The following is a 24500-nucleotide window of genomic DNA, read 5'->3' on the forward strand; positions in this document are numbered from 1 at the left end:
AATTACTTCTTCCTTTGCCAACATGGCCGCCCCGCAAAAAGGATCGCCACCGGGAAGTCCTTCCTTACTTTCCACCACCTTTCTCGTAGATAACAGGCACCTCGCTCGGAACCACACAGTATGCGGTCCGCGAGGTTGGTCTCCAGTAGGTGTTCCAGAGTGTGGCTTCGAAAGTACAAGTGAGTGACAACACCCCTGGGGGAAGATCTACCCTCTCCCCCTAACTAACGGAGATCGCATTTTTTTCGTATTTCTTCCACGCACAAGGTCTGCCAACAAGACGGTGCTACAACCTTTTAACAACTACTTGTACTATCTCCTTAGGTGTACGAGTTTCCACACCCCCTCCGTTGACCATGAGGCATAGCATTGTTTCTTAAGATGTATGTATTGTTGTGCATATGTCAGTCTTATGTGTTTTTTGTCGTGTCAGACGCATGTTTTTGTTTGTATGTGCACTGTGTGCATTCATAGACACTTTTTATTCACATTATAGCGAAACGCCCGCATGAAGGATGTATTTGCTGGATAGCAACACAGTGGCACAATAAGAACCAATAGTAAATGAGTATTACAACACTGGTGTATAGTGTAACCGCCATTGTTTTTTATATACATTGCATATTTTGTTTCCTTTTTGTCCCTTTAACTTCTGTATTTTTATACCCTACAGACATTGCCAGGCGTACATTTACGTATGTATTGTCCTTAACGCATGCTTATTAGGTGCAGCGTTTTTCACTTATTTTTGCACCGGAATTAGGTCTACTAGGAGTGGTACTTGCACTGGGCTGGTCCCAGTGTAGTCCTGAGGAAGAGCTGGGGAAGCTCGAAACTAGTTGACCATATGCTAGGTACACTTACCCATTACAGTAGGTTATTCTAGCGTATTACCCACCTTTTTTAACCAATTAGCTAGGAGCAAGAATAAAATGTATTTGGCCCACTAGTTGATTATTTTAATTCACTTTGTTCCACTCCACACCACTACACTTGCACCACACATAATTTGGTTTAGTGCTCCTACGTAATCCGCAAGTTGCAGCACGCCTCAGTCCGTAGAGGACTGAGAGGACCCCAATGATGAAGCATGTCACCGTGGGGAAACCCTGGTGAGTGAGGGGACTCAAGAAAGGAAGTGTTCTGCCCCTTTCTTCCTCTTTTCCTTGGGTGTTCTTCGGGAAACAATTGTCTTCCTGACACCCCTAGGTTAGGTTCTTGTAACCTGAACGTTCAGGCTATTTATTTATCTAAGTAGGTCTAGTTACGCCACTTACTCAGATAGAGCCTCTATCATTTATTTCAGTTTCTAAAACTGATAAGTCACTGCTATGACATAGTAACAGTGGATAAAACTCGTTGCCCACTGTTGCTGCATCATAAAGGTCTTCCAGACCAGGCTGACAGGGCTCTCTGAGACCATGGCAGCACAGCGCTGCATGTCTGCTTTGAATGAACGCAGAAAACACAGCTGTAGGAGAGTAAAGGGGGGGAAGGTGCTGGGGTTGGTCAAGGATGGCAGGTGAGGTATTTTTTCTATTTTATTTTTTATCTTTGGGACAGGGATACATAATTGAGGCCATATTATGTATGGCTCCCCCATTACTCCTCTGCCCCTGCATAGCAGCTGAAAACAGGGGCCGATGACTTTGAGGGCAATACATGACATAAAATTATAGATGGGTAAAAAGTGAATTACGGTGATGCTTTTCATCTCTGGGTTTTGAGGGACATCAGAGACAACTCAAGCTTTGCTCTCGTGGTCTTTCCAATGTCACTCTGAACCACTCTGTGAAAAACATCCCCATAAATCAGTTACCCGCCTATATTTACCTTGGGCCCAGTCAATTACTCTAGTTCTTCCTTCTGTTTATCTGTGTATTTGGATAACTTGCCCAAAATGATTCATAGTCGGGTCATTCTGTCCCCGGAACCACTGTACTTTGAGTCAACTTTGATTTTTAAGTATTTTCAACAAGTTAGCACTCTCTTGTTGTCCAAAGTTATATTTTTTAATATGTGCGAAAATTATGTCGATCCGCATAGTGCCACAAATATCACCATATACATTGGAATTATCTGCATTATTATTTGTTGTTGATGCTGCAGAGAATGGAAATTAAGTGGTATTAAATACGTTGAACTAAATCAAATTGATGTGTGCACCTTACTGGCATTGAGCCCAGACAGGAAGAGACAGCTGCCCTTTGATCCAGAGTTGATACTTTCTCTTTTGCTGTGACATGCCATTAGTGAGCGAATGGTCTGCCTAATAAGGTCGGGTGCCAGTGCAGAGTGACCTCAGAACTGCTGCATGTCAGTAAAACCTTTGTGTTCTTCGCAGGCAGTATGGAGTGGGTGAAGTACCAGGATGCTGAATATGAATTTTTTAAGCATCATTCTACCTGGCCCCAAGCCCAGCGCATCTGTACCTGGTTTCATGCTGATCTCGTGTCCGTTCATAACCAAGCTGAGTTGGACTTCCTGAGCCAAAACTTGCAAAAGGTAGGAGGCTGTTCACAGGGGCTTTAGAACATGACATGGACTGCTGTGGGCCATCCCCTCACTCTATTTTCTGGGAAGACGTAGGAGTTGAAGATGTGATAAACACAGGGCTGGGCCTTGTTGCTTAGCGTCGCTAGGGACTGTGGGACACTCATCTTAAATCAGGCAGTGGGTGAGGCAGTTATAAAGTAAATTGTTCAAGCTCCCAAAATCCTGGAAATTCTGACTTTGAAGCAAGTTATTCTTTTGCCCAGCCACATCCATATTTTTGTCACATTCAGAATTAGAAACTAAATCATAGGAGTGACTATTTATAGTCCTACTGTAGTTTAGTTACTTGCTTGTTTTTGTATGTGAGGGTAGATAAAAATATGTGTTTTCAACATTATCTCGGGAAAAGGTGATTGTCAGGTAGGTAAGAAACTTTCCAGCTTATATATGAAGCACGTAATGGTATTTGCAGCCCTGGAACCCCGCAAAAGAGCATCGTCATTAGACAACATGTTGCACTTCTATTTTGTTGTGATGTTATTAATATATGCATATTGGGTTGATAGACTTATTAACAATGTTTTAACGTTTTAGTTCCAATTTATTGACCCCTGCTTGATCGTTGTGGACCGTGCACCTGCTCTGTCTCAACACCATTACTCAGGTGCTCCTGGTACATGAACTCTACTTGGCTGGTGTTACAACCTGTCTCTTCCATTGCCAGACCTTGTAGCAAAGCTTTGAATGCTATATTGGGCCAGGCTTCCTTCAGCTGCAGAAGTCTCCACCTGATGCACATGCTTGGGCCTGTGGGGACAGGAATCTGCTACTATGAAAAGGCTGTATAAAATATTGATGCTCGGGTGATATTGTGGCTTATAGAGAATCCCTGGAATGGCATGGATGTCCTGCAACAAAATGAAAAATAATTGAGATGTTCGAGGCACGTGAGCTGTAGATCACATGCTTTGCATACTCCTGCCATCTAGTGTTGGGTCTGGATGTTTTGCAAGTTTTTTTTTTTTTGAAGAGGCCTTTCCAGACACGAGTTAAGGTGACTCCTCCTTTCGGTGATAGTGCACACGGGCATCGACTCCATTGTTAGATAGTATTTTTCCGCCATCGGGTTCGGATGTGTATTGCTGCGCTCCGGTTCAAAACTGTTCTTCGGGTTCACCTCGGTGCGCAATCCACTCTACCCGTGTCGGTATTGTTTTCTAATGCGTTCCCACTTCTCCGCGTATCATATGCGTCTTGGGTAAACCTCAATTTCGATCAGATGCCTTCGGGAAGGCCATCTGGCCTAACCACGTCGGTCCACCCCACAGTTGATGGAATGGACTCCATTCAAATTCTGTCCTCTGTTCCACGCGAACTATCCGCGCACAGACTCACATGAAGTGTGCAACTTGTGCTTGTCCCCGGAGCACAACGAACAGGACTGCGACACGTGTAAATCTTTCCAATCGAAGAAAACGCTTGTGATCGTCTGGCTCGATGTCGTGAAATGCAGACACAAAACTTCGGTTACATGTTGGACATCTTTGGTTAAGGATCCGAGCACAAATTCGACGCACAGGCGGCCAAGGTAGAACAAGAAGAACTTGTATCTATTCCGGAATTGGACTCTGAGATGGAAGAAGACTTGCCACAAGGTCAGCGTCCAATGAGTACCGAACACCCCTTGCCCCAAACTCCACAACAGCCCAAGCAAAAGGCTTTGGTTCCACACAACCTGTCAGGCCACTGTTGATACCGAGAAGATGTTTCTGATACCCCACCTTCCGGCTCGGCACCAAATCACGCCACTAAGCCTTCCGGCTCTGGATCAAGTTGGCCAAAGGCAGGTACCGAGCCAAAACCTTCAGGCTTGAAGCTGAAAACCGCTTAGGAGCCAAAATCATTGACACTGAAATCAAAGACTGCTTCGAAACTGAAATCTTCCGTGCCGAAAAGTCTCTCCATCCCGGCACCGAAGTCCTCGTCGCCAAAACCAAAAAATGTTTTTCCGAAGCCGCGTGATCAGATTTTCAACGTCACACCACCGAAATTGGACCGAAACAAATTGATCTTTATATAAATCCACATACAGGACATGTCCTTTCTAAACTGCATCAGAAACACAAACCTTAATCAGAGGACACACTTGATCATATTCCTTTGAAGAAGAATAATGTAGGTACTAACCCCTCTCTTCCTCCTCCTCCACCAGGTTCCTCTGCACCACCATCTCCATCATTGAAGCATTTACTCATTACACCATCTAACTCTCCATCACCACCACCACCTGATTATGATGATGATGATGATGACAGAGATGGCAGGGACAACATTTTACCAGTAGATCCCTGGAAGGATTACAACACTGATTCACCCACAGATAACGACCCAAATCTTTACCCTGCAAAGCCTTCCCCTCCTGATGATAATGTGGGATATTTAGAATTACTAGCTAGAGCAGCAGAATATCGTGGAGTACAATCACACAAGGAATCTCTGGAGGACGATTTCTTATTTGAAACACTCAGTAACACACAAAGGGATAGCCACACTCTACCCATGCTCAAAGGTATAATGAGACATGCCGATGATATTTTTAAAGATCCTGTGCGTTCTTGTATTCTCACACCCAGAATAAACAAAAATATAAACCTGCTCCCTCAGATCCAGCTTTTATTAAAGGGCAGTTACCACTAGACTCTTTGGTTGTTTCTAATGCCTATAAACGGGCCAAATCACAAACTATAGGAGACTCTCCCTCTCCAGACAAAGAGTCAAAACTGTTTGATGCCTCTGGTAAAAGAGTAGCCGCTCAAGCAGCAAATCATTGGCGCAATGCTAACACCCAGGCCCTACTAGCCAGTTATGATAGGGCACACTGGGACAAAATGGAGCAACTGCTACAATATCTTTCAGATGAGCACAAAGCAAAATCTCAAGATTTAATGCAGGAAGGGAAGCTCACCTCAAATTCATCAATTAGATGTGCTTTAGATGCTGCAGACACCACAGCTAGAGAGCTCAACACCAGTGTATTATTAAAGAGGCATGCATGGTTAAGGATTTCTGGTTTCAAACCTGAAGTTCAGCTGACTATTTTAAATGCTCCTTTTGACAAGGACCAGCTCTTCAGGCCCGAAGTAGATAGATCATTAAAAAAATGAAAAAAGATACAGAAGTAGCCAAGTCCATTGGAACTCTGCAGTCCCCTTCTAATTGTGGTTCCTTTAGTCGCTCCTTTTATCGTTGAGGTTCAAAAACCATGTCATCAGATATTACTACCGCCTCGTACAAAGGCAGCATTCAATCTTCCTCTACAAGAGGTTTCTTTAGAGAAGGATACAGAGGTAACAACGGTAAAGGTAGGGGCAAAGGTTCTACACCACGTAATTCTCCCTTTCCTAACAAACAGGGACTTGCCTACACTTCCCCCCCAATCATTTAACAGCTGTCAGGGGACGTCTTGTACAATTTCTCCCCATTTGGCAATCTATCCCCACAGACAAATGGGTGTTAGGAATTATCCAATATGGTTATTGCTTGGAGCTTACCGACAATCCTCAAAACATTTCACCACGCTCTCACAAAATGTCACCAGAACATTTACACCTACTCCAACAGGAAGTCTAGTCTCTCTTGCTAAAAGGAGCCATAGAGCCTGTACCGTTACAATATCAAGGGTCAGGCGTGTACTCCCTATATTTTCTAAGTCGCCAAAAGGATGGCTCCTTGAGACCTATTCTGGACCTCAGAGAGCTAAACCACTACATACTTTCAGAGCATTTCCACATGGTGGCACTTCAACAAGTGCTCCCACTTCTACAGCGGGGCGACTTGGTCTACTCTATACTTAAAGGACGCATATTTCCACATTTTAATTCATCCCGCTCATTGAAAATACCTCTGATTCATGATAGTGGGTCACCTTTATCAATTCAAACTACTACTGTTTGAAGTCACCACTGCTCCCATGGTATTTACCAAGGACCAGATGTACAACCATTTGCTGTTGCGAGTCGCAAATTGTGAAAAATTGTAAATTCCCAATGGGGTCGCAAAAAGTGATGCTCATGGATATGAATGAGCCACTCTCAATTTGCGACCCCTTTGGAAATGGCTGGCCTCCCAGAAATGGTGGCCAGCTGGGCTTAGCAGACCTCCCTGTCTGGGACTGCTTTTAAATAAAGCAGTTTTTTATTTTTAAATGCAGCCCTTAAAGGAAAACAGGATGCATTTAAAAGACAAATGGAATGTTTTCGTTTCATTTTTTAAGGGCAGACAGTGGTCCCCATTTCCGAATGCTTTACCACCTACTTGAAGTAAGTGGTAAATTGCGACAGTCATACATAGGGCTCAGACTCGCTATTAGGAAGGATGCCCTTGAAATGACCCTTCCTAATAGCGAGTCGCAAATCCTTATTCGCGAGTCGCAAATAAATTGCGACTCGCTAATTAGGTTTTGTACATGGCCCTTAGGTATTTTTGCATGTGCAAACGGGTCATAAACCAGTTTGTGCATGCAAAATACTTCGTACATCTGGCCCCAAATGCCTGGCACTAGTCGCAGCCCATCTGAGAAGACAGAACATCCACGTCTTCCCATACCTGGATGACTGGCTCATCAAAGCCAGCACTTACCAAGGTGTCCCAACATACTCAAATCACTATTCACTTACTTCACCAACTAGGATTTACAGTGAACGCGTTGAAGTCTCACCTGTAGGAGAGTAGGGTATGCTTTCTATGTTCACCCCCACTTTTTGCTTTACTGGTTTTCGACTTAGATGTGGGCCTGCTAATCAGAACCACAGCCCTGCTGTTCTCTCTCTAAATTAATACTATGTACTTTAGGTGTGTAGGAAGGTGGATATCTGACTATGGTTACCCCCGACTTTTTGCCAAGTGTCTAGCTGGTTTTTCGACTTAGTTGGCCTGAGATCCTGCCATTCATGGTCTCAGGCTGTCTGCTCTCTCTTTAAAAAGGACTCCATGTACCCTAGGTACATTCCCAATTGGTAAGGATCACCTTATTGGACCCTGTACAGTGTACCCTAGGTACCCAGGGCATAGGTGTACCCTAGGCCTCCCAGGGGCTGCAGCATGTATTATGCCACCCCTGGTCTGGCCTTCCAATCAGACACAACTGGCTGATCACTCAGCTGGGGCAAGGTCGTGTAATCACCCCTTGCTTAGATATAGTATACCTATATCTACCCTTAAAATAGACACATGTGTACCTATCAGCCACTCCTATGGCAGGCCTTAACAATCCTGGAGGCAGAGTGCTTGGTAACATGTGAGATGGTGCTCTAGCATGAGCTGAGCCTGTCTGCATCTTTCGGAACCATGTCCTTGTAGCTGTTCTATGATATAGCCTACCATATACTCTTAAAGTGCCTTATAATCCTCGCGGTTATGGTAACTATGGTTTGGCTTTATCAAAACATGTCGTGTAAGGTGTCTAACACTGTGGAATAATACCCCCATACCATTTCTGGTGATGAGGATATTATTCCCCCCTTCTAGAGGGAGAGACATGTTAAAATCCTACTTTGCTGTTTAACTCTGACCAAAGCCTCAGTACCACAAAATGGATGCTGCTGCCACAGACACGAGTCTGACCTCCTGCTGCTGGGAGTGATCCCGGCAAGGGAGGCTTGGACAATAGGTTTCCTGCTCGGGGAGGTGCTAGCACCACCCCAGACAGAATTTAGTGTATTGGGGCAGGGAGGGCTGAAAGGAATGAGACATGCCTGGGGCACACAAGGTGTCCCATGCATAGTCCAGTTCAAACCGGTGCTGGGGCACACCAGCCCCAGTCCTGGCGCGAAACTGGGCAAAGGGAAGGGGGTGTAACCACCCCCCCTCCCAGGTCCCACCCATAAGACGTGACCTAGCAGGTAACCCAGCCCCCCAGATTAGTATAAGTGTGGTCGCTGGGCCTCAGGAGATTAGATTATCCTGAACCTGCAACTTGAACAGAAACTCTGGACCTCCGACATTCGACGAAAGAAGAAGACTGAAGAATCTCCCTTGTGGCCAAGGAGTGGCTACCCTGTGCAAACAGGCACCATCAAGAGACTACCCTTTGCTTTGCTGAAGTTCTACGAGGGACCGACTGCAGAGCCCGACCAGAGCCTTGACTTCTTGACTTCTCCGACCCTGATCCACATCCACAGCCGAGCTGAGATCCGTGGAGGCGACGGGAGACGTGGGACCGGCTACCTGGGAAAAGTGGCGAGTATCTTCCAGCGCAGCTTCTGAGGCACCCTCGAAGTTGTGCACCGGGGATTGAGAAGCCCCAACCCCAAGCACCATCTGCAACGAAGATCAGCCCCCCACACTCCACGAGTCCTGCGTGGGGCCCTTCTGCATTTTCCTGCTTGCCGCGTCTGTCCGGTTGCTTGCCCGTTGGCTAGTGGCCTTTGTGACGACACACCTTGAAATCTTCACTGCTGGTTTGGCTCCTCCAGACTGGCTCCCGCTTCTTTGCAAAAGAGAAGCACCCCAGACCTTCCTGGTCTGCACCAGAAGCAAGTACTCCGTTCTTCGTGGGTTCCGCTTGCCAAGGCTTGGTGAGTCCTAGTTCGACTTTTGACGCCGCCGACAGCAAGAGCCTTCGTGGGACAGCTCGCCTCCTGGTCCTGGTCGTCCTCGACGTCTCCTGGTACCCGTGGCTGCAGCGAGAAGCTTCACCTTTCACCTGCAATCTTCACGACATCGCCTGGTTCCTTCCTGGTTCCACGTGGTCACTGGCTAGTGACCTTGACTCTGTCCCTTCTGCTTGCAGGTATCCTCCCTTCTTGATCCCAGCCTTGGGATCCACCGGACACTCTTCACTGACTGCCTGTCAGCAACTTTCCTTCAGGCATCCATAGAAGTTCACAACGAAACCCGACGCAAGTTCACACCTATGCACCCGCAGCCCGTGGGCTAGGTAACTTGGGTACTTCGGTGCTCACAAGGGTAGTGACTATCCTAGGGTCTAGTTTCCGAGTCTCGAATCTCTAGCTGCTTCAGAAGTGTCCTTAAACTGTTAATTTCTAACTGCTAGTTATTCTATCGACTTTTACGCATTACGCGTGAGTGTTTCCACTCTGCACCTGAATCCCGTGGGCCTCCCACTTCCTAACTGTTGCTAGTGTAGTGTAGCCCCAGCGATTCCCTAGGCCTAGGCCTATCCTATTTCCGTGACAGTGGTCCTTATACCACTTCTTTAGTATATGGTTTGCGTGGCCCCTTAGGGCCTAACTGTATTACTTACCTGTGTGACTTAATGTATGCTTAAATAAGACTGTGTTGTACTTACCTCTAATCTCCTAAAGAGTGCTGAGGGTTTGACTAGAATAAATACACTTTATTTTATATATATATATCTGTTGTGTTGTCCTTTCATTTGGTATTCAAGGGATTATATATGGTATCACAGCTGGCTTCACATGCCATTCAGAGTTTAGCCCAAGACTGCTCTTGTCCATGCTACCACTAGGATAGCTGGTCTAGAAGGTTGACTTTACAACCAATCACCATAAGGGTTGTTTGGACTGATATAAGGTGTACACTAGAGCTAGTGACATCATACATCAGACCAACTTCTCACATTGGTGAGCAGCGGTTGGGATCTGAGCTTGCTGTTGTAATACCATTGTAATCTTGAGATACTAAATTGAAAGATCACACAGATATTGTTTAGGTACATATAACAGATTATAATACTTAAGTCCTACTGGACTTAGTTGTTGAAGGGATTAACACACCCTGACTGCAACTACTAGAGAGGTTTAGTAGAAGCAACTAGTGTAGGTAGGTGCACACACCACACCCTCACTAGATCATGTCTCTGGGAGGAGATCAAGGAGATTCTCTCTCAGGAGGGGCAGATCTGAGAAAGATCCCCTCTAGATATGATACCCTAACTTTTCAGGAGAAGAGACAATTGTGTACCTCCAGAAAGTTAAAACAGGGTGAAAACCCTACCCTCCTTCAGCTAGTGCAGCTCCTAGAGGAATATGATGCTCTTAGGGCCTCACAGGCTGGTACCCTAGGTACAAGGGAGGGTCTACCCACCACAGATGAGTCAGAGGGGACTTCAGATGAAGAGGTAGACAGCCAGGGCCAAGGAGGAAGACTTAGCCAGGCTAACCTAAGCTTACATGGGAGTTTGCATGGGGCCCCCCCATACAGACCCCCAAGTGGGCTTAACCAGAGAAGCAGGAGAGACAGATCCCCTTCAAGGGAATCCATCCACTCCCATGTCTCTAGCATCTCTAATGCCTCTTCTCAAAGGGGAATGACTTTCCCCCAGAGAAAAGAGCATGAAGCCAGAATGAGGGAAGCTAATCTAAGGATTGAGATGGAAGAACTTGCCCTTGCCAAGGAGAAGCTTGCTCTGGCTAGAGAGCAAAAGTTAAGTGGGTTAGAACCCACTGGTGGCAGCAATATCCCTAAGGATAGAGACAGGCACTATGATAATAGAAACCTGAGCAAGATTGTCCCTCCCTACAAGTGTGGGGATGACATCCACAAATGGATAACTGCTTTGGAGAGGGCTTGCAAAGTACAGCAGGTGCCCCAAAGTCAGTGGGCAGCTATCTTGTGGCTCTCCTTCTCTGAGAAAGGTAGAGACAAGCTCCTCACAGTTAGTGATGAGGATGCAGACAATTACACTGTCCTGAAGAGTGCTCTAATTGATGGGTTTGGCCTAACCACTGAACAATACAGGTTGTTGTTCAGGGATACCCAGAAGACACAGACTCAGGACTGGACTGACTTTGTAGATTGTGCCACTAAGGCTCTGGAAGGCTGGCTAGTGGGAAGTAAGGTTAAGGACTATACAGGATTGTATAATTTGATCATGAGAGAACAAATCCTTAACAACTGTCAAAACCAGCTACTGCATCAACACCGGATTGATTCTGATCTGACGTCTCCCCAAGAATTGGGAAAGAAGGCAGAATGATGGGTCAGGATTAGAGTTAAGCAGAAAAACCAGAACCAGGGCGGTGATCAGAAAAAGGCAGACCAGAAGGGTAATGATCAGAAACAAAAAGACCAGAAGTCTTCACCAGGCCCCCAAAAGGCTCAGGGGGAGGGTGGTCCCAAAAAGGATAAAAAGAAAGATGGCCAAAAGAAACCATGGTGCAACTATTGTAAGTCCAACTCACATTGGTTTAGTGAGTGCACCAAAAAGGATAAGCCCCCAACCACCATTGCCCCTAAGGCAACTGTACCCCCTAGTTCAGCTGTAAGTGGTGGTTCCCAGAAAAAGGGTGTAGTAGGGTTAACCCTGGGAACTGAGGAGGATTCTGGCCTAGTCAGAATACCTACTCAGGCTGTTCTGATCTGTGATGGGGACCTAGCTTTGTCCTCTACTGTAGGCCCCAGTAACCTGGGCAAGTACAGACAGACTCCTTTTATCAACCAAAGAATGGCTCAGGCCTACAGGGACACTGGGGCTAGTGTCACAATGGTGACACCTGCCTTTGTGGACCCTGGACAGATCATACTAGGTGAGAACTACCTAGTGACCAACACTAGCAATGCCACTACCTCCCATAGTGTGGCTATTGTTAACTTCTCCTGGGGAGGGGTAACTGGCCTCAAGAAAGTTGTTGTTAGTTCAGACCTTCCTGTAGAGTGTTTACTGGGCAATGATCTTGAAACTTCAGTTTGGTCTGGAGTGGAGTATAGGACCCATGCAGAAATGCTAGGGATAGATGCACATGTCCTTGCTGTGACCAGGTCACAGGCCAAAAAGTGCACCACTAAACAAGTGCTGGATCCTGAAACTATGGACCAGTCACAAACCAAGAGAAAGAGCAGTAGGGTAAAGGCTGTGCCTTCCCCCCTGCCTCAGGCACTGGATCAGCCCTCACAGGAGGATGATTCTGAGAGCCCTGAAGGAACTGTCCTAGAAGAACTTGAACCTGATCAGATAGAGTTTCTTGGGACAGGGGGACCTTCCAGGGCAGATCCGAGGCAGGCACAATTAGACTGCCCCTCTCTTGAACCCCTCAGACAGCAGGCTGCTGCAGAGGCTGCAGGGAATGCTCAAGGTACCCATAGAGTGTATTGGGATGAAGGGCTACTGTATTCAGAGGCTAGAGACCCCAAGCCTGGTGCATCCAGGAGGTTGGTCATACCACTGAAGTTCAGAGGCTTCCTTCTTACCTTGGCACATGATATTCCCCTTGCAGGACACTTAGGCCAGTGTCTTGGGACAGGCTTGTCCCTCACTTTCACTGGCCCCATATGTCAGAAGATACCAAGGAGTTTTGTCGCTCCTGTGTCACCTGCCAAGCCAGTGGCAAATCAGGTGGCACCACAAAGGCCCCCCTCATACCACTACCAGTGGTGGGGGTTCCCTTTGAAAGAGTGGGCATAGATATTGTAGGACCAATGGACCCACAAACAGCATCTGGGCACAGATTCATACTGGTGATAGTGGACCATGCCACCAGGTATCCAGAAGCTATTCCCCTGAGGACCACAACAGCTCCAGTTGTGGCAAGGGCCCTGCTTGGAGTATTCTCCAGAGTGGGCTTTCCAAAGGAGGTCATTTCTGACAGAGGTGCCAACTTCATGTCAGGATATTTGACTGCAATGTGGAAGGAGTGTGGTGTGAACTACAAGTTCACCACACCCTATCACCCACAGTGCAATGGGCTTGTTGAGAGATTCAACAAGACCCTAAAGGGAATGATAAAAGGGTTACCAGACAAGCTTAGGCGAAGATGGGACATCCTTTTACCCTGCCTTCTGTTTGCTTACAGAGAGGTCCCACAAGAGGGGGTTGGCTACAGCCCTTTTGAGCTTTTGTTTGGGTATCCTGTAAGAGGACCCCTATGTTTAGTAAGGGAAGGATGGGAGAGACCTCTCAGACAACCCAAATTTGATATAGTGGATTATGTACTTGGTCTCCCCTCCAGGATGGCAGAGTATATGAAGAAGGCTTCTAAAAACCTTGAGGCAAGCCAAGAACTCCAAAAAGCTTGGCATGACCAAAAGGCTGTGCTGACTGTTTACCAGCCAGGGCAGAAAGTGTGGGTGTTGGAGCCAGTGGCACCAGCAGCACTCCAAGACAAATGGTCTGGACCCCACACTATTGTTGAGAAAAAGGGAGAAGTCACCTACTTGGTGGACCTTGGGACTCCCAGAAGCCCCCACAGGGTACTTCATGTCAACAGACTGAAGGCATATGTTGACAGGGCAGACATGGGCTTACTCATGGCTACAGATGAGGAGCAGGAGGAAGAGAGTGACCCTCTCCCAGACCTGTTGACTCAGAACCCTGATGATGGCTCAGTTGATGGTGTGGTCTTTTCTGACAGCCTCACTGTCCATCAGCAACAGGACTGCAGGCAAGTTCTGAAATCCTACAGACATATGTTCTCTCTGACCCCAAGTCAGACAAACTGGTGCACCCATGAGGTGGACACTGGTGACAGTCTGCCTGTGAAGAGTAAAATCTACAGGCAACCTGACCATGTCAGGGACTGCATAAAAGTTGAGGTACAAAAGATGTTGGAGCTGGGAGTCATTGAACCTTCAGAGAGCCCTTGGGCTAGTCCTGTAGTTCTTGTGCCAAAACCTCACACCCAAGATGGTAAGAGAGAGAGGAGGTTTTGCGTGGATTACAGAGGTCTCAATGCTGTCACTAGGACAGATGCCCACCCAATACCTAGGGCAGATGAGCTCATTGACAGACTGGCAGCTGATAAGTTTTTGAGCACATTTGACTTGACAGCAGGCTACTGGCAAATCAGACTAGCTGAGAATGCAAAGGCCTAAACTGCTTTCTCGACCCCAGGAGGACATTATCAATTTGTGGTAATGCCCTTTGGTTTGAAGAATGCACCTGCCACTTTCCAAAGGTTGGTGAATCAAGTCCTTACTGGGTTGGATGATTACTGTGCAGCTTATATTGATGATATTGCTGTCTTTAGCTCCACCTGGGAGGATCACCTGGTCCACCTGAGGAATGTTTTAGAGGCCCTGCAAAAGGCAGGCCTCACTATCAAGGCCACTAAGTGCCAGATAGGGCAGAGCAAGGTTGTATACCTGGGCCACCTAGTTGGTGGGGGTCAGGTTCAACCACTGGAGAGCAAGATCCAGACCATAAAGGACTGGACTCCTCCAACTACCCAGACTCAGGTCAGAGCTTTCTTGGGCCTGACTGGGTACTACAGAAAGTTTGTTAAGAACTATGGGTCCATTGTGACACCACTTAATGACTTGACCTCCAAGAAAATGCCAAAGAAAGTTCAGTGGACAGTAAGCTGTCAAAAAGCGTTTGATGACCTGAAGCAGGCCATGTGCAGTGCACCTATTCTGAAAAGTCCAGACTACTCCAGACAGATGCTTCTGAGTTAGGTGTGGGAGCTGTTCTTTCACAACTTAATATAGATGGTCAAGACCAGCCCATTGCTTTTATAAGTAGAAGGCTGACCCCTAGAGAGAAACGTTGGTCAGCTATTGAGAGGGAGGCCTTTGCTGTGGTTTGGGCCCTGAAGAAGCTGAGGCCATACTTGTTTGGCACTCACTTCAAGATTCAGACAGACCATAAGCCCCTCTTGTGGCTAAATCAGATGAAGGGTGAAAATCCCAAACTTCTTATGTGGTCCATTTCCCTACAGGGGATGGACTTCACAGTGGAACATAGACCTGGGACTGACCATGCCAATGCAGATGGACTCTCCAGATATTTCCACTTAGAACATGAACACTCAACTGGTCAAGGTTAGTTTAATGTCCCTAAGTTTGGGGGGGGGGGGGGGTTGTGTAGGAGAGTAGAGTCTGCTTTCTATGTTCACCCCCACTTTTTGCTTTACTGGTTTTCGACTTAGATGTGGCTGTGGGCCTGCTAATCAGACCCACAGCCCTGCTGTTCTCTCTCTAAATTAATACTATGTACTTTAGGTGCATAACCCATTTGGATAGGATCACCTTATTAGCCCCTGTACAGTGTACCTTAGGTACCCAGGGCATAGGTGTATCCTAGGCCTACCAGGGGCTGCAGCATGTATTATGCCACCCCTGGCCTGGCCTTCCATTATGACACAACTGGCTGATCACTCAGCTGGGGCAAGGTCGTGTAATCACTCCTTGCTTAGGTGTAGTATTCCTATACCTATCTTATATATAGACACATGTGTGCCTATCAGCCACTCCTATGGCAGGCCTTAACAATCCTGGAGGCAGAGTGCTTGGTAACATGTGAGATGGTGCTCTAGCATGAGCTGAGCCTGCCTGCAGCTTTCGGACCCATGTCCTTATAGCTGTTCTATGATATAGCATACCATATACTCTTAAAGTGCCTTATAATCTTAAACGGTTATGGTAACTATGGTTTGGCTTTATCAAAACATGTTGTGTAAGGTGTCTAACACTTTGGAATAATACCCCCATCCCATTTCTGGGGATGAGGATATTATCCCTCCCTTCTAGAGGGAGAAGACATGTTGAAATCTACTTACCCGGTTAAAGTTAACCAGAGCCCCAGCATCACAAAATGGATGCTGCTGCCACGACACAAGTCTGACCTCCTGCTGCTGGGAGTGAGAGCACCACCCCAGACAGGCCTTAGTGTATTGGTGCAGGGAGGGATGAATGAAACGAGACACTGCCTGGGGCACACAAGGTGTCCCATGCATAGTCCAGTTCAAACCGGCGCTGGGGCACACCAGCCCCAGTCCTGGCGCGAAACTGGACAAAGGGAAGGGGGTGTAACCACCCCCCTCCCAGGTCCCACCCATAAGGCGTGACCTAGCAGGCAACCCAGCCCCCCAGATTAGTATAAGTGTGGTAGCTGGGCCCCAGGAGATTAGATTATCCTGAACCTGCAACTTGAACAGAAACTCTGGACCTTCGACATTCGACGAAAGAAGAAGACTGAAGAATCTCCCTTGTGGCCAAGGAGTGGCTACCCTGTGCAAACAGGCACCATCAAGAGACTACCCTTTGCTGAAGTTCTACGAGGGACCGACTGCAGAGCCCGACCAGAGCCTTGACTTCCAGACTTCTCCGACCCTGATCCACATCCACAGCCGAGCTGAGATCCGTGGAGGCGACGAGACGTGGGACCGGCTACCTGGGAAAAGTGGCGAGTATCTTCCAGCGCAGCTTCTGAGGTACCCTCGAAGTTGTGCACCGGGGATTGAGAAGCCCCAACCCCAAGCACCATCTGCACCGAAGATCAGCCCCCCACACTCAACGAGTCCTGCGTGGGGCCCTTCTGCATTTTCCTGCTTGCCGCGTCTGTCCGGTTGCTTGCCCGTTGGCTAGTGGCCTTTGTGACGACACACCTTCAAATCTTCACTGCTGGTTTGGCTCCTCCAGACTGGCTCCCGCTCCTCTGCAAAAGAGAAGCACCCCAGACCTTCCTGGTCTGCGCCAGAAGCAAGTCCTCCATTCTTCGTGGGTTCCGCTTGCCAAGGCTTGGTGAGTCCTAGTTCAACTTCGACGCCGCCGACAGCAAGAGCCTTCGTGGGACAGCTCGCCTCCTGGTCCTGGTCGTCCTCGACGTCTCCTGGTACCCGTGGCTGCTGCGACAAGCTTCACCCTTCACCTGAAATCTTCACGACATCGCCTGGTTCCCTCCTGGTTCCACGTGGTCACTGGCTAGTGGCCTTGACTCTGTCCCTTCTGCTTGCAGGTACCCTTCCTTCTTGATCCCGGCCTTGGGATCCACCGGACACTCTGCACTGACTGCCTGTCAGCAACTTTCCTTCAGGCATCTATAGAAGTCCACGACGAAACCCGACGCAAGTTCACACCCGCAGCCTGTGGGCTAGGTAACTTGGGTACTTCGGTGCTCACAAGGGTAGTGACTATCCTAGGGTCTAGTTTCCGAGTCTCGACTTTCTAGCTACTCCAGAAGTGTCCTAAAACTGCTTATTTCAGAACTGTACTATTTCTATCGATTATACGCATTACGCGTGAGTGTTTCCACTCTGCACCCGAATCCCGTGGGCCTCCCACTTCCTAACTGTTGGCAGTGTAGTGTAGCCCCAGCGATTCCCTTGGCCTAGGCCTATCCTATTTCCGTGACAGTGGTCCTTATACCACTTCTTTAGTATATGGTCTGCGTGGCCCCTAGGGCCTAACTGTATTACTTACCTGTGTGACTTAATGTATGCTTAAATAAGACTGTGTTGTACTTACCTCGAATCTCATAAAGAGTGCTGAGGGTTTGACTAGAATAAATACACTTTATTTTATATATATATCTGTTGTGGTGTCCTTTCATTTGGTATTCAAGGGATTATATATGGTATCACAGCTGGCTTCACATGCCATTCAGAGTTTAGCCTAAGACTGCTCTTGTCCATGCTACCACTAGGATAGCTGGTCTATAAGGTTGACTTTACAACCAATCACCATAAGGGTTGTTTGGACTGATAGAAGGTGTACACTAGAACTAGTGACATCATACATCAGGCCAACTTCTCACATCACCTACAGCCTTCCAACTCACAAACCTATCTGGGAGCCACAATAAATGCTCAAAAAGCTCTGGCCTCTCCCAATACAGCCAAAATTCACAATATTCAGTCCCTTCTCACTCAGTTTGAACCCAACCAATCATTACCGCAAGAGTATTCATGCAATTGCTAGGGATGATGGCACCTTGCATTGTAATTGTTCCCCACGCAAGACTTCACATGCATCCCCTTCAAGAATGCTTAGCAAGTCAGTGGAACCAGTCCCTGGGTCAGTTGACCTATCTAGTGTTGGTAGATGGCCGCACCCATCGCTCTCTCCAGTGGTGGAATACACAAAATGTATCCAAAGGGCAGCCCTTTCTTGACCCTGTTCCACAGACAGTGCTAACAGCAGACGCATCGCTCGCTGGGTGGGACGCTCACCTACAGAATCACACAATCCAAGGGTTATGGAGTCTAAAGTAAAGGGAATCTCCATATAAATCCCCTAGAGCTACTAGCAGTGTTTCTAGTGCTCAGAGCTTTTCAAACTCACCTCATAGGCAAAGCTGCCCTAGTCCGCACAGACAACATGACAATGATGTACTATATACAGAAACAAGGCGGAACACACACTCTCCAACTGTCACGCCTAGCACAAGCCTTTTGGAAATGGGCTATACACCACAAAATGTATCTCCTAGCAGAACATCTTCCAGGAGTAAACAATCGGATTGCAGACCTTCTCAGCAAACAGAGAGCTGATCCACAAGTGGGAATTTCAATCACAGATTCTCCTCCCCTACTTTCAGGAATGGGGATTTCCTCACATAGACCTGTTCGCCACGGCTCAAAACGCAAAATTCCCAAGCTTTGCCTCCAGGTTCCCATACCCGCTCTCAAAAGTCAATGGCCTATGGATGAACTGGTCAGGGATATTTGCTTACGCTTTTCCGCCTCTCCCACTCATTCCGTTGGTAGTTCGGAAGTTCAGACAAACATCCCTCAAACTAATTCTCATAGCTCCCATATGGGCATGTCAGCCTTGGTTCACCCCTCTGCTGGGCTCTCAGTAGTTCCACACCAAAAGCTGCATCTCAACTCTAGTTTCCTCACTCAGCCATGGAGAAATCAGGCATCCAAATCCCAAATAACTCAACCTAGCTATTTGGCTCCTGAAGTCATAGTTTGGTTATTTACAATTACCACCAGACTGTATGAACATCCTAAAGGAGGCTAGGAGACCTACTACTAGGGCGTGTTATGCAGCAACGTGGAAACATTTTGTTATATATTGTAACCAAATCAATCCCCTTGGTGCTTCAGTGCAAAACATATTTTATCTCTTACATTTACAGCAATCAGGACAAGCCTATACATCTATTCAATTGCATCTAGCAGCAGTAGCTGCATACTTACAAAGCAGACAACTCTTATCTCTATTCAGAGTACCAGTGATTAAAGCCTTTATGGAGGGATTAAAAAGAATAATACCACCAAGAGTCCCACCTGCACCAGTATGTAACGTAAATATAGTCCTTACTAGGTTAATGGGTCCACCTTTGAAACCAATGCATAGGTGTCAATTACAGTTCCTCTCATGGAAGGTTGCTTTTCTCATTGCAATCACTTCACTAAGAAGCGTTGGTGAACTTCAGGCATTAAGTATTCAAGAGCCTTTCTTTCAGCTTCACAAAGACAAAGTAGTTCTTAAAACCAATCCCAAATTTGTTCCTAAGGTTGTTTCTGCTTTTCATATCAATCAATCAGTTGAGTTACCTGTGTTGTTTACTCAACCTTATTCTGTAGCAGAACGAGCTCTACACACACTAGATATTAAAAGAGCTCTACTATATTATGTAGAAAGAACAAAAGAATTTCACATGACAAAACAACTTTTTGTTGCCTTTTTGCCACCACACAAAGGCAATCCCATATCTAAATCAGGAATTGCAAGATGGATCGTGAAATGTATCCAAACATGTTACATGAAAAGAACGTTGACAATACCCTGTAGGAAGCTGGGTCTGTATATACTATACCAAAAGGAGGTATAGTGTGCAGAGTCCAGTGGAACCCCAGAGGTAGGCAGAGGTAAAAGTAGATAGACCTTTCTCTCTATTTGTGGTAGTATGGGCTAGCAGTAAGGCTTTATCAGAGGGTAGTGTTAAACATGTGTTGTACACACTCAATCAGCAAATGATTGCACACACTCAGACGGAACTCAGACCAGTTCGTTTTGTATACAAATATTATTAAGTTATTTTATTTCTAGAACCAATCCAAGCCTGGCACAGGTAAGTGAAATAAATGCTTTGTAAAATATTATGCAGTGTTTACAATTAAATGCAAGTTCAAATGCAGTGGTTTGAAATACAGGTATGTCAAGGATTCGAAATGTCTGTACAGATTACTTTTCAGTTACTTTTTAGATTACTTTTTAAGTTACTTTTTCTACTCAGTGTGATATGCCTAGATATCACACTGGGACATCTCCTGGAGAAAAGGTAAGTAAAACCAATTTTGTATAGTTGTAGTTTTTCAGGTTTTCATACAGTTTAACTCCACAACAGGTTTCAAGGAAAAACAGTCTATGTATTCCTATGGAGAGAAATAGATTTATCGGTTAAAAGGTAAGTACTCGGTCTTTGGGGTGAGTTTCTGGGGTTAGAACAAGGGTTCCCCCAGGGTCAAGAATGCACTCTCAAAGCACCCTCAGTGGCACTAGTGCGGCCGGGTGCAGAATGCTGAGGCCCAATATTATCCAATTGGAGACAGATGGCCTCCGGTTGATGGCTCCATCTACCAAATTCCTTTAGTATGCCCTTATTGAAGCACAGCCACCCGGCTGGAGGCAGGATCTAACGATTCTTGCTAGGTAGGCAGACAATGCCATTGAACAGCAGGGCCCTGCAAATTGCTCAGAAGGGGTATGCCCTGTCCTATCATTCCACTGAGCATTCCATTGTTCCCACAACTGGAGGACCATCTGTCTTGTTTGCGGCAGGAAGTGCGAGCCCTTTTGGCAAAGGGGTTATCAAAAGGGTGCCCACGGCAAAAGTAAGACTTGGTTGTTCCTGCTACTTTCTGGCACCTCCATTCTATTTTAGACCTGCACTCTCTCAACTACTTTCCCCAGAAGGAAAAATTCAAGATGCTCACACTGCCCCAGTTGTTGGCTGCCCTCGGCCCTGGAGACTGGATGGTGGCATTAGTCCTGCAGGAGGCCTATTTCCATATACCCGTCCTGTAGGTCCATTGGCGATACTTGCAGTTCGTAGTGGGACAGGAGCATTTTTAGTTTGCTGTGGTCGTAGAGTGTTCACGAAAGTGATGGTGGCGATAGCCGCACACCTTAGGGGGTTAGGAGTTCCAGACTTCCCCAACCTCGACAACTGTCTGTTGAAGGCAGGCTCGCCTCAAGCAGTCGTCAACCACCTCCAGACAAACCTCCTGTCATCTTTGGGGTTAAATATCAACATGCTGTAGTCACATCAAACTACTGCTCAGATGCTCCTCTTCATCTAAGCCATTCTGGACATGCTTCAGTTTCGTGCCTTTCCCCTGGGAAAGAGAGTACAGAACATTCAGGCTGTGATCCCAATAGTAAAGCCTCGGTCCTGGAAATCAGAAAGGCTGGCTCTGAGGCTGCTGGGACTAATGGCCCCCTTCATGTCTAGCACACCAGGTAGCATATGTGGACTCTTCAGTGGGATCAGCAGCCAGGATGGCTAACTCTAGAGCACGGTGCTCATGGTTCGATCCCTGGCGCCCGCAGCAACTCAGCCCAGCACCATGTGAAACCAGAGGGTTCCTGAGATACAACTACTTGAAGAAACAGTAAATCACAACTTTTCACTTTACCGTGAACAAGCATTGGCAAATTTAACAAATTTGACACTTGATAACTTTTGCAAGAAATCTTGTGTCAAAGTTAAAAGCGGGCACTTCCAGTCACTTTGGGAGACCAACTCTGGCAGGGAGCAGGTCAGAGGGGCTAACAAACAAGTTACTTACCTTTGGTAAGAGACACAGGTTAGTTATGAATTTCTCACCTTAGAATTACCCCCAGGTGTCTGACTGGACCTGGAGAATTTTTTCCTCAGAAGTACCTCTGGGCTTCGATAGGTGGCGTCGGTCAACTCCGCATCCGTCACTGGCGTCGTGGTCGCCGTAATGACGTAGCGGTATCTACTTAGATGCCGCCCTCGTGCGCTGACATTAGTTCTTTCTTTTTCCGCGCCAGCAAGAGCAGATCAGGAGAGAGCGGTACCTCGAGTCACAATGTCCCTAAGAACAGTTATGTAGGAGGCTGGCTCAGTGTATAGTGTAGTGGAGACAGGGTTTTGCCTGCACACATTGCTATGTTAGCATAAGCGTTTTAGATGTTAACGCCATCTTGCCACTTTGCTGCTTTTGCACACACCACTACAGGTAGCTGTTATTATAAGTAAAACTGCTTGCTTGCTTTTTCTTCACATGAGAAAGTCTGTTTTTCACATCCCTAGACGTGCACCGCGACCTTAGTCTGAACACTGTGTGCAGAAACCGTCAAGGTCAAATAACAATGTATGCTGTTGAATTCAGGTTGATCGGCCCACGCTCTAGACACAACAAGCACAAAGCTGCAAATATCTGAAACTCGAGTGCCTTTAATATTGCATTGCATGCATGATGCTGGCACTCTTGGAGAAAACCTTTCCACACACAGAGAGAAGTGCTGATCCTGTGATGTGATTCACCTAAGCTGATCTTGGAGGTATGGGGTTCCCCATTCAAACCTAGAGACCTTCTATTATTATTATAAAACTAGCTTATTAGCCGGGGGAGGGTGGTACACAAGGTATTATAGGACCGGTTTCCACTATCATTGTCATATGATTTCTCCCTTTGTTTTCTATGGAATTGTAACAATGCTGATGGTATTATTTCTTATAATGTGTTTGCTCATGTTAGCCAAAATACTGCATCTTAGAGCACGTAGTTAAAAATAAAAATGTTAAACTTTTCCGAGTCTCTGATTACTCATGTTGTGGACTGATACAAGAACAACAACGAAAAGAGGTTCTTGATTCCCACCATTCCTGAGAGTATTCTAAATCGCTTGTTCTGGGTTGTCTAATCATTGGTAGCTTCGTTATAGTACGGAGAGCGAATGAGACACAGATGCTAGTCAGATAGGGGTTCTAGGTACTAAGGTGAGTTTTTTGGTACATCACAATTCACTGAGGTCCTGGTTTCCTGCGCATAGTTCTGTGCATGAGCAGAATCCCCGCAACAATAGTGTCCACCTACGATGAGGCACTGTGCACTGAGTCCAGGCAACCCTTAGTGACAGTGTTTAGGTCACTGAAAACCAAAACTCTTAAAGGGTAGCTGTGGAGAGCAGCTAAGGCTTATCCAGGAGGTTGTAAAGCAGTTGCATATACCACTATGTCGGTCAGTAAGCTTTTCACACAAGAAAGAACCATACCAGGTGAGTAGAAAAATACTTTATATTTATTATTACACACTAGACACTAACTTAGTATATCTCCTACCCGGAGATATCAATTAAACACTGAGAATCCTTAAAAAGTATAGAAAAACACATATGGCCCAACCAGGGTGCCAAACTATATACTAAAATAGTGGGATGAGACGCGAGTACCAAAACAGGACTAGTACCCAAGGTTTGATGACCCCAGGGGAAGCAAGGAACCACTCTATGTGAGTAGCCAGGGACCCCAAGGGGCGCGGATGCAGAGTGGTAACACCAGGTCAGACATCCATAGGACAACACAGGATAAATCGCGGTTGGAAAATTAGAGCTCTAGGACCCTTCCCAAATGACCCCGAAGGAACCACTTGGGTCAAGGAAGGACCGAAGTGCTGTGTTTTCGTCTGACAATACGGATTCGGGTATTGGATTGGGGGAATGATAGTTGTCCCCCTGGAACATTTTCATTGATTTTGACATTTATTAATATAAATAAATTTACTACAACTGGTGGACAATCTAACACAAGAGGGATACTCACAAATATACAAATACGAGCCCTGACGAAGTTCAACACTGCTTGAACGAAATGCGTTGGCTGGAACGTTTTTTACAGATTGGATTTTACGATTATCAATAAAGTTGGAACTTTCCTAATGGACTGAAGGATTCTTTGATTAGTGTGTTTCCGGGTGCACCATTCCACTCTCTTGTGTTGTCAGGAGTCTGTCTGCTTTTGCAGTAATACCATACAACCGCTGGGATTGGAAGAGGAGTGCACCGTATTCTACTACTTTGAACTTTATGTGAGGTGCAGTCTTTGCTTCTTCTTGTAGGTTGGAGAGTCAACCCACTCGTGGATACCCAGAAGCTACGGATACCTGCACCAGGGAGGCAGGGTGCTTCAGGGTGAAGTGGTGTCGGAAACGTACGTAGACACCAATGGAGGGTCGTGGAAGTTCAGCAGCTACAGCATCTTGTGGACCAGGCCGGTGGAACCAGGGTGAAGAATCCAGCCTAAAAGAACCTGAAAGCAGAGGGGACAGAATCCATACACCCCGGAGGCGACCAGGAGGCACAGGAGCAGCATAATACCAGCCCCA

The 24500-nt window shown here is 46.6% G+C and overlaps 1 protein-coding gene across 1 annotated transcript in view; it reads left to right on the forward strand.

Annotated features, from left to right (window-relative positions):
- Positions 1 to 24500, forward strand: part of LOC146869901 (lymphocyte antigen 75-like) — a 116794-nt gene that overhangs the window by 55365 nt on the left and 36929 nt on the right. Inside the window, exon 4 of the mRNA XM_085640739.1 lies at positions 2345 to 2505. Coding sequence (XP_085496865.1) covers positions 2345 to 2505 — 161 coding nt within the window. The remainder of the gene's footprint in view (positions 1 to 2344; positions 2506 to 24500) is intronic.

The sequence above is a fragment of the Triturus cristatus genome, chromosome 1_1 (assembly GCF_964204655.1).
Source record: "Triturus cristatus chromosome 1_1, aTriCri1.1, whole genome shotgun sequence".
In the NCBI taxonomy this organism is placed as follows: domain Eukaryota; kingdom Metazoa; phylum Chordata; class Amphibia; order Caudata; family Salamandridae; genus Triturus; species Triturus cristatus.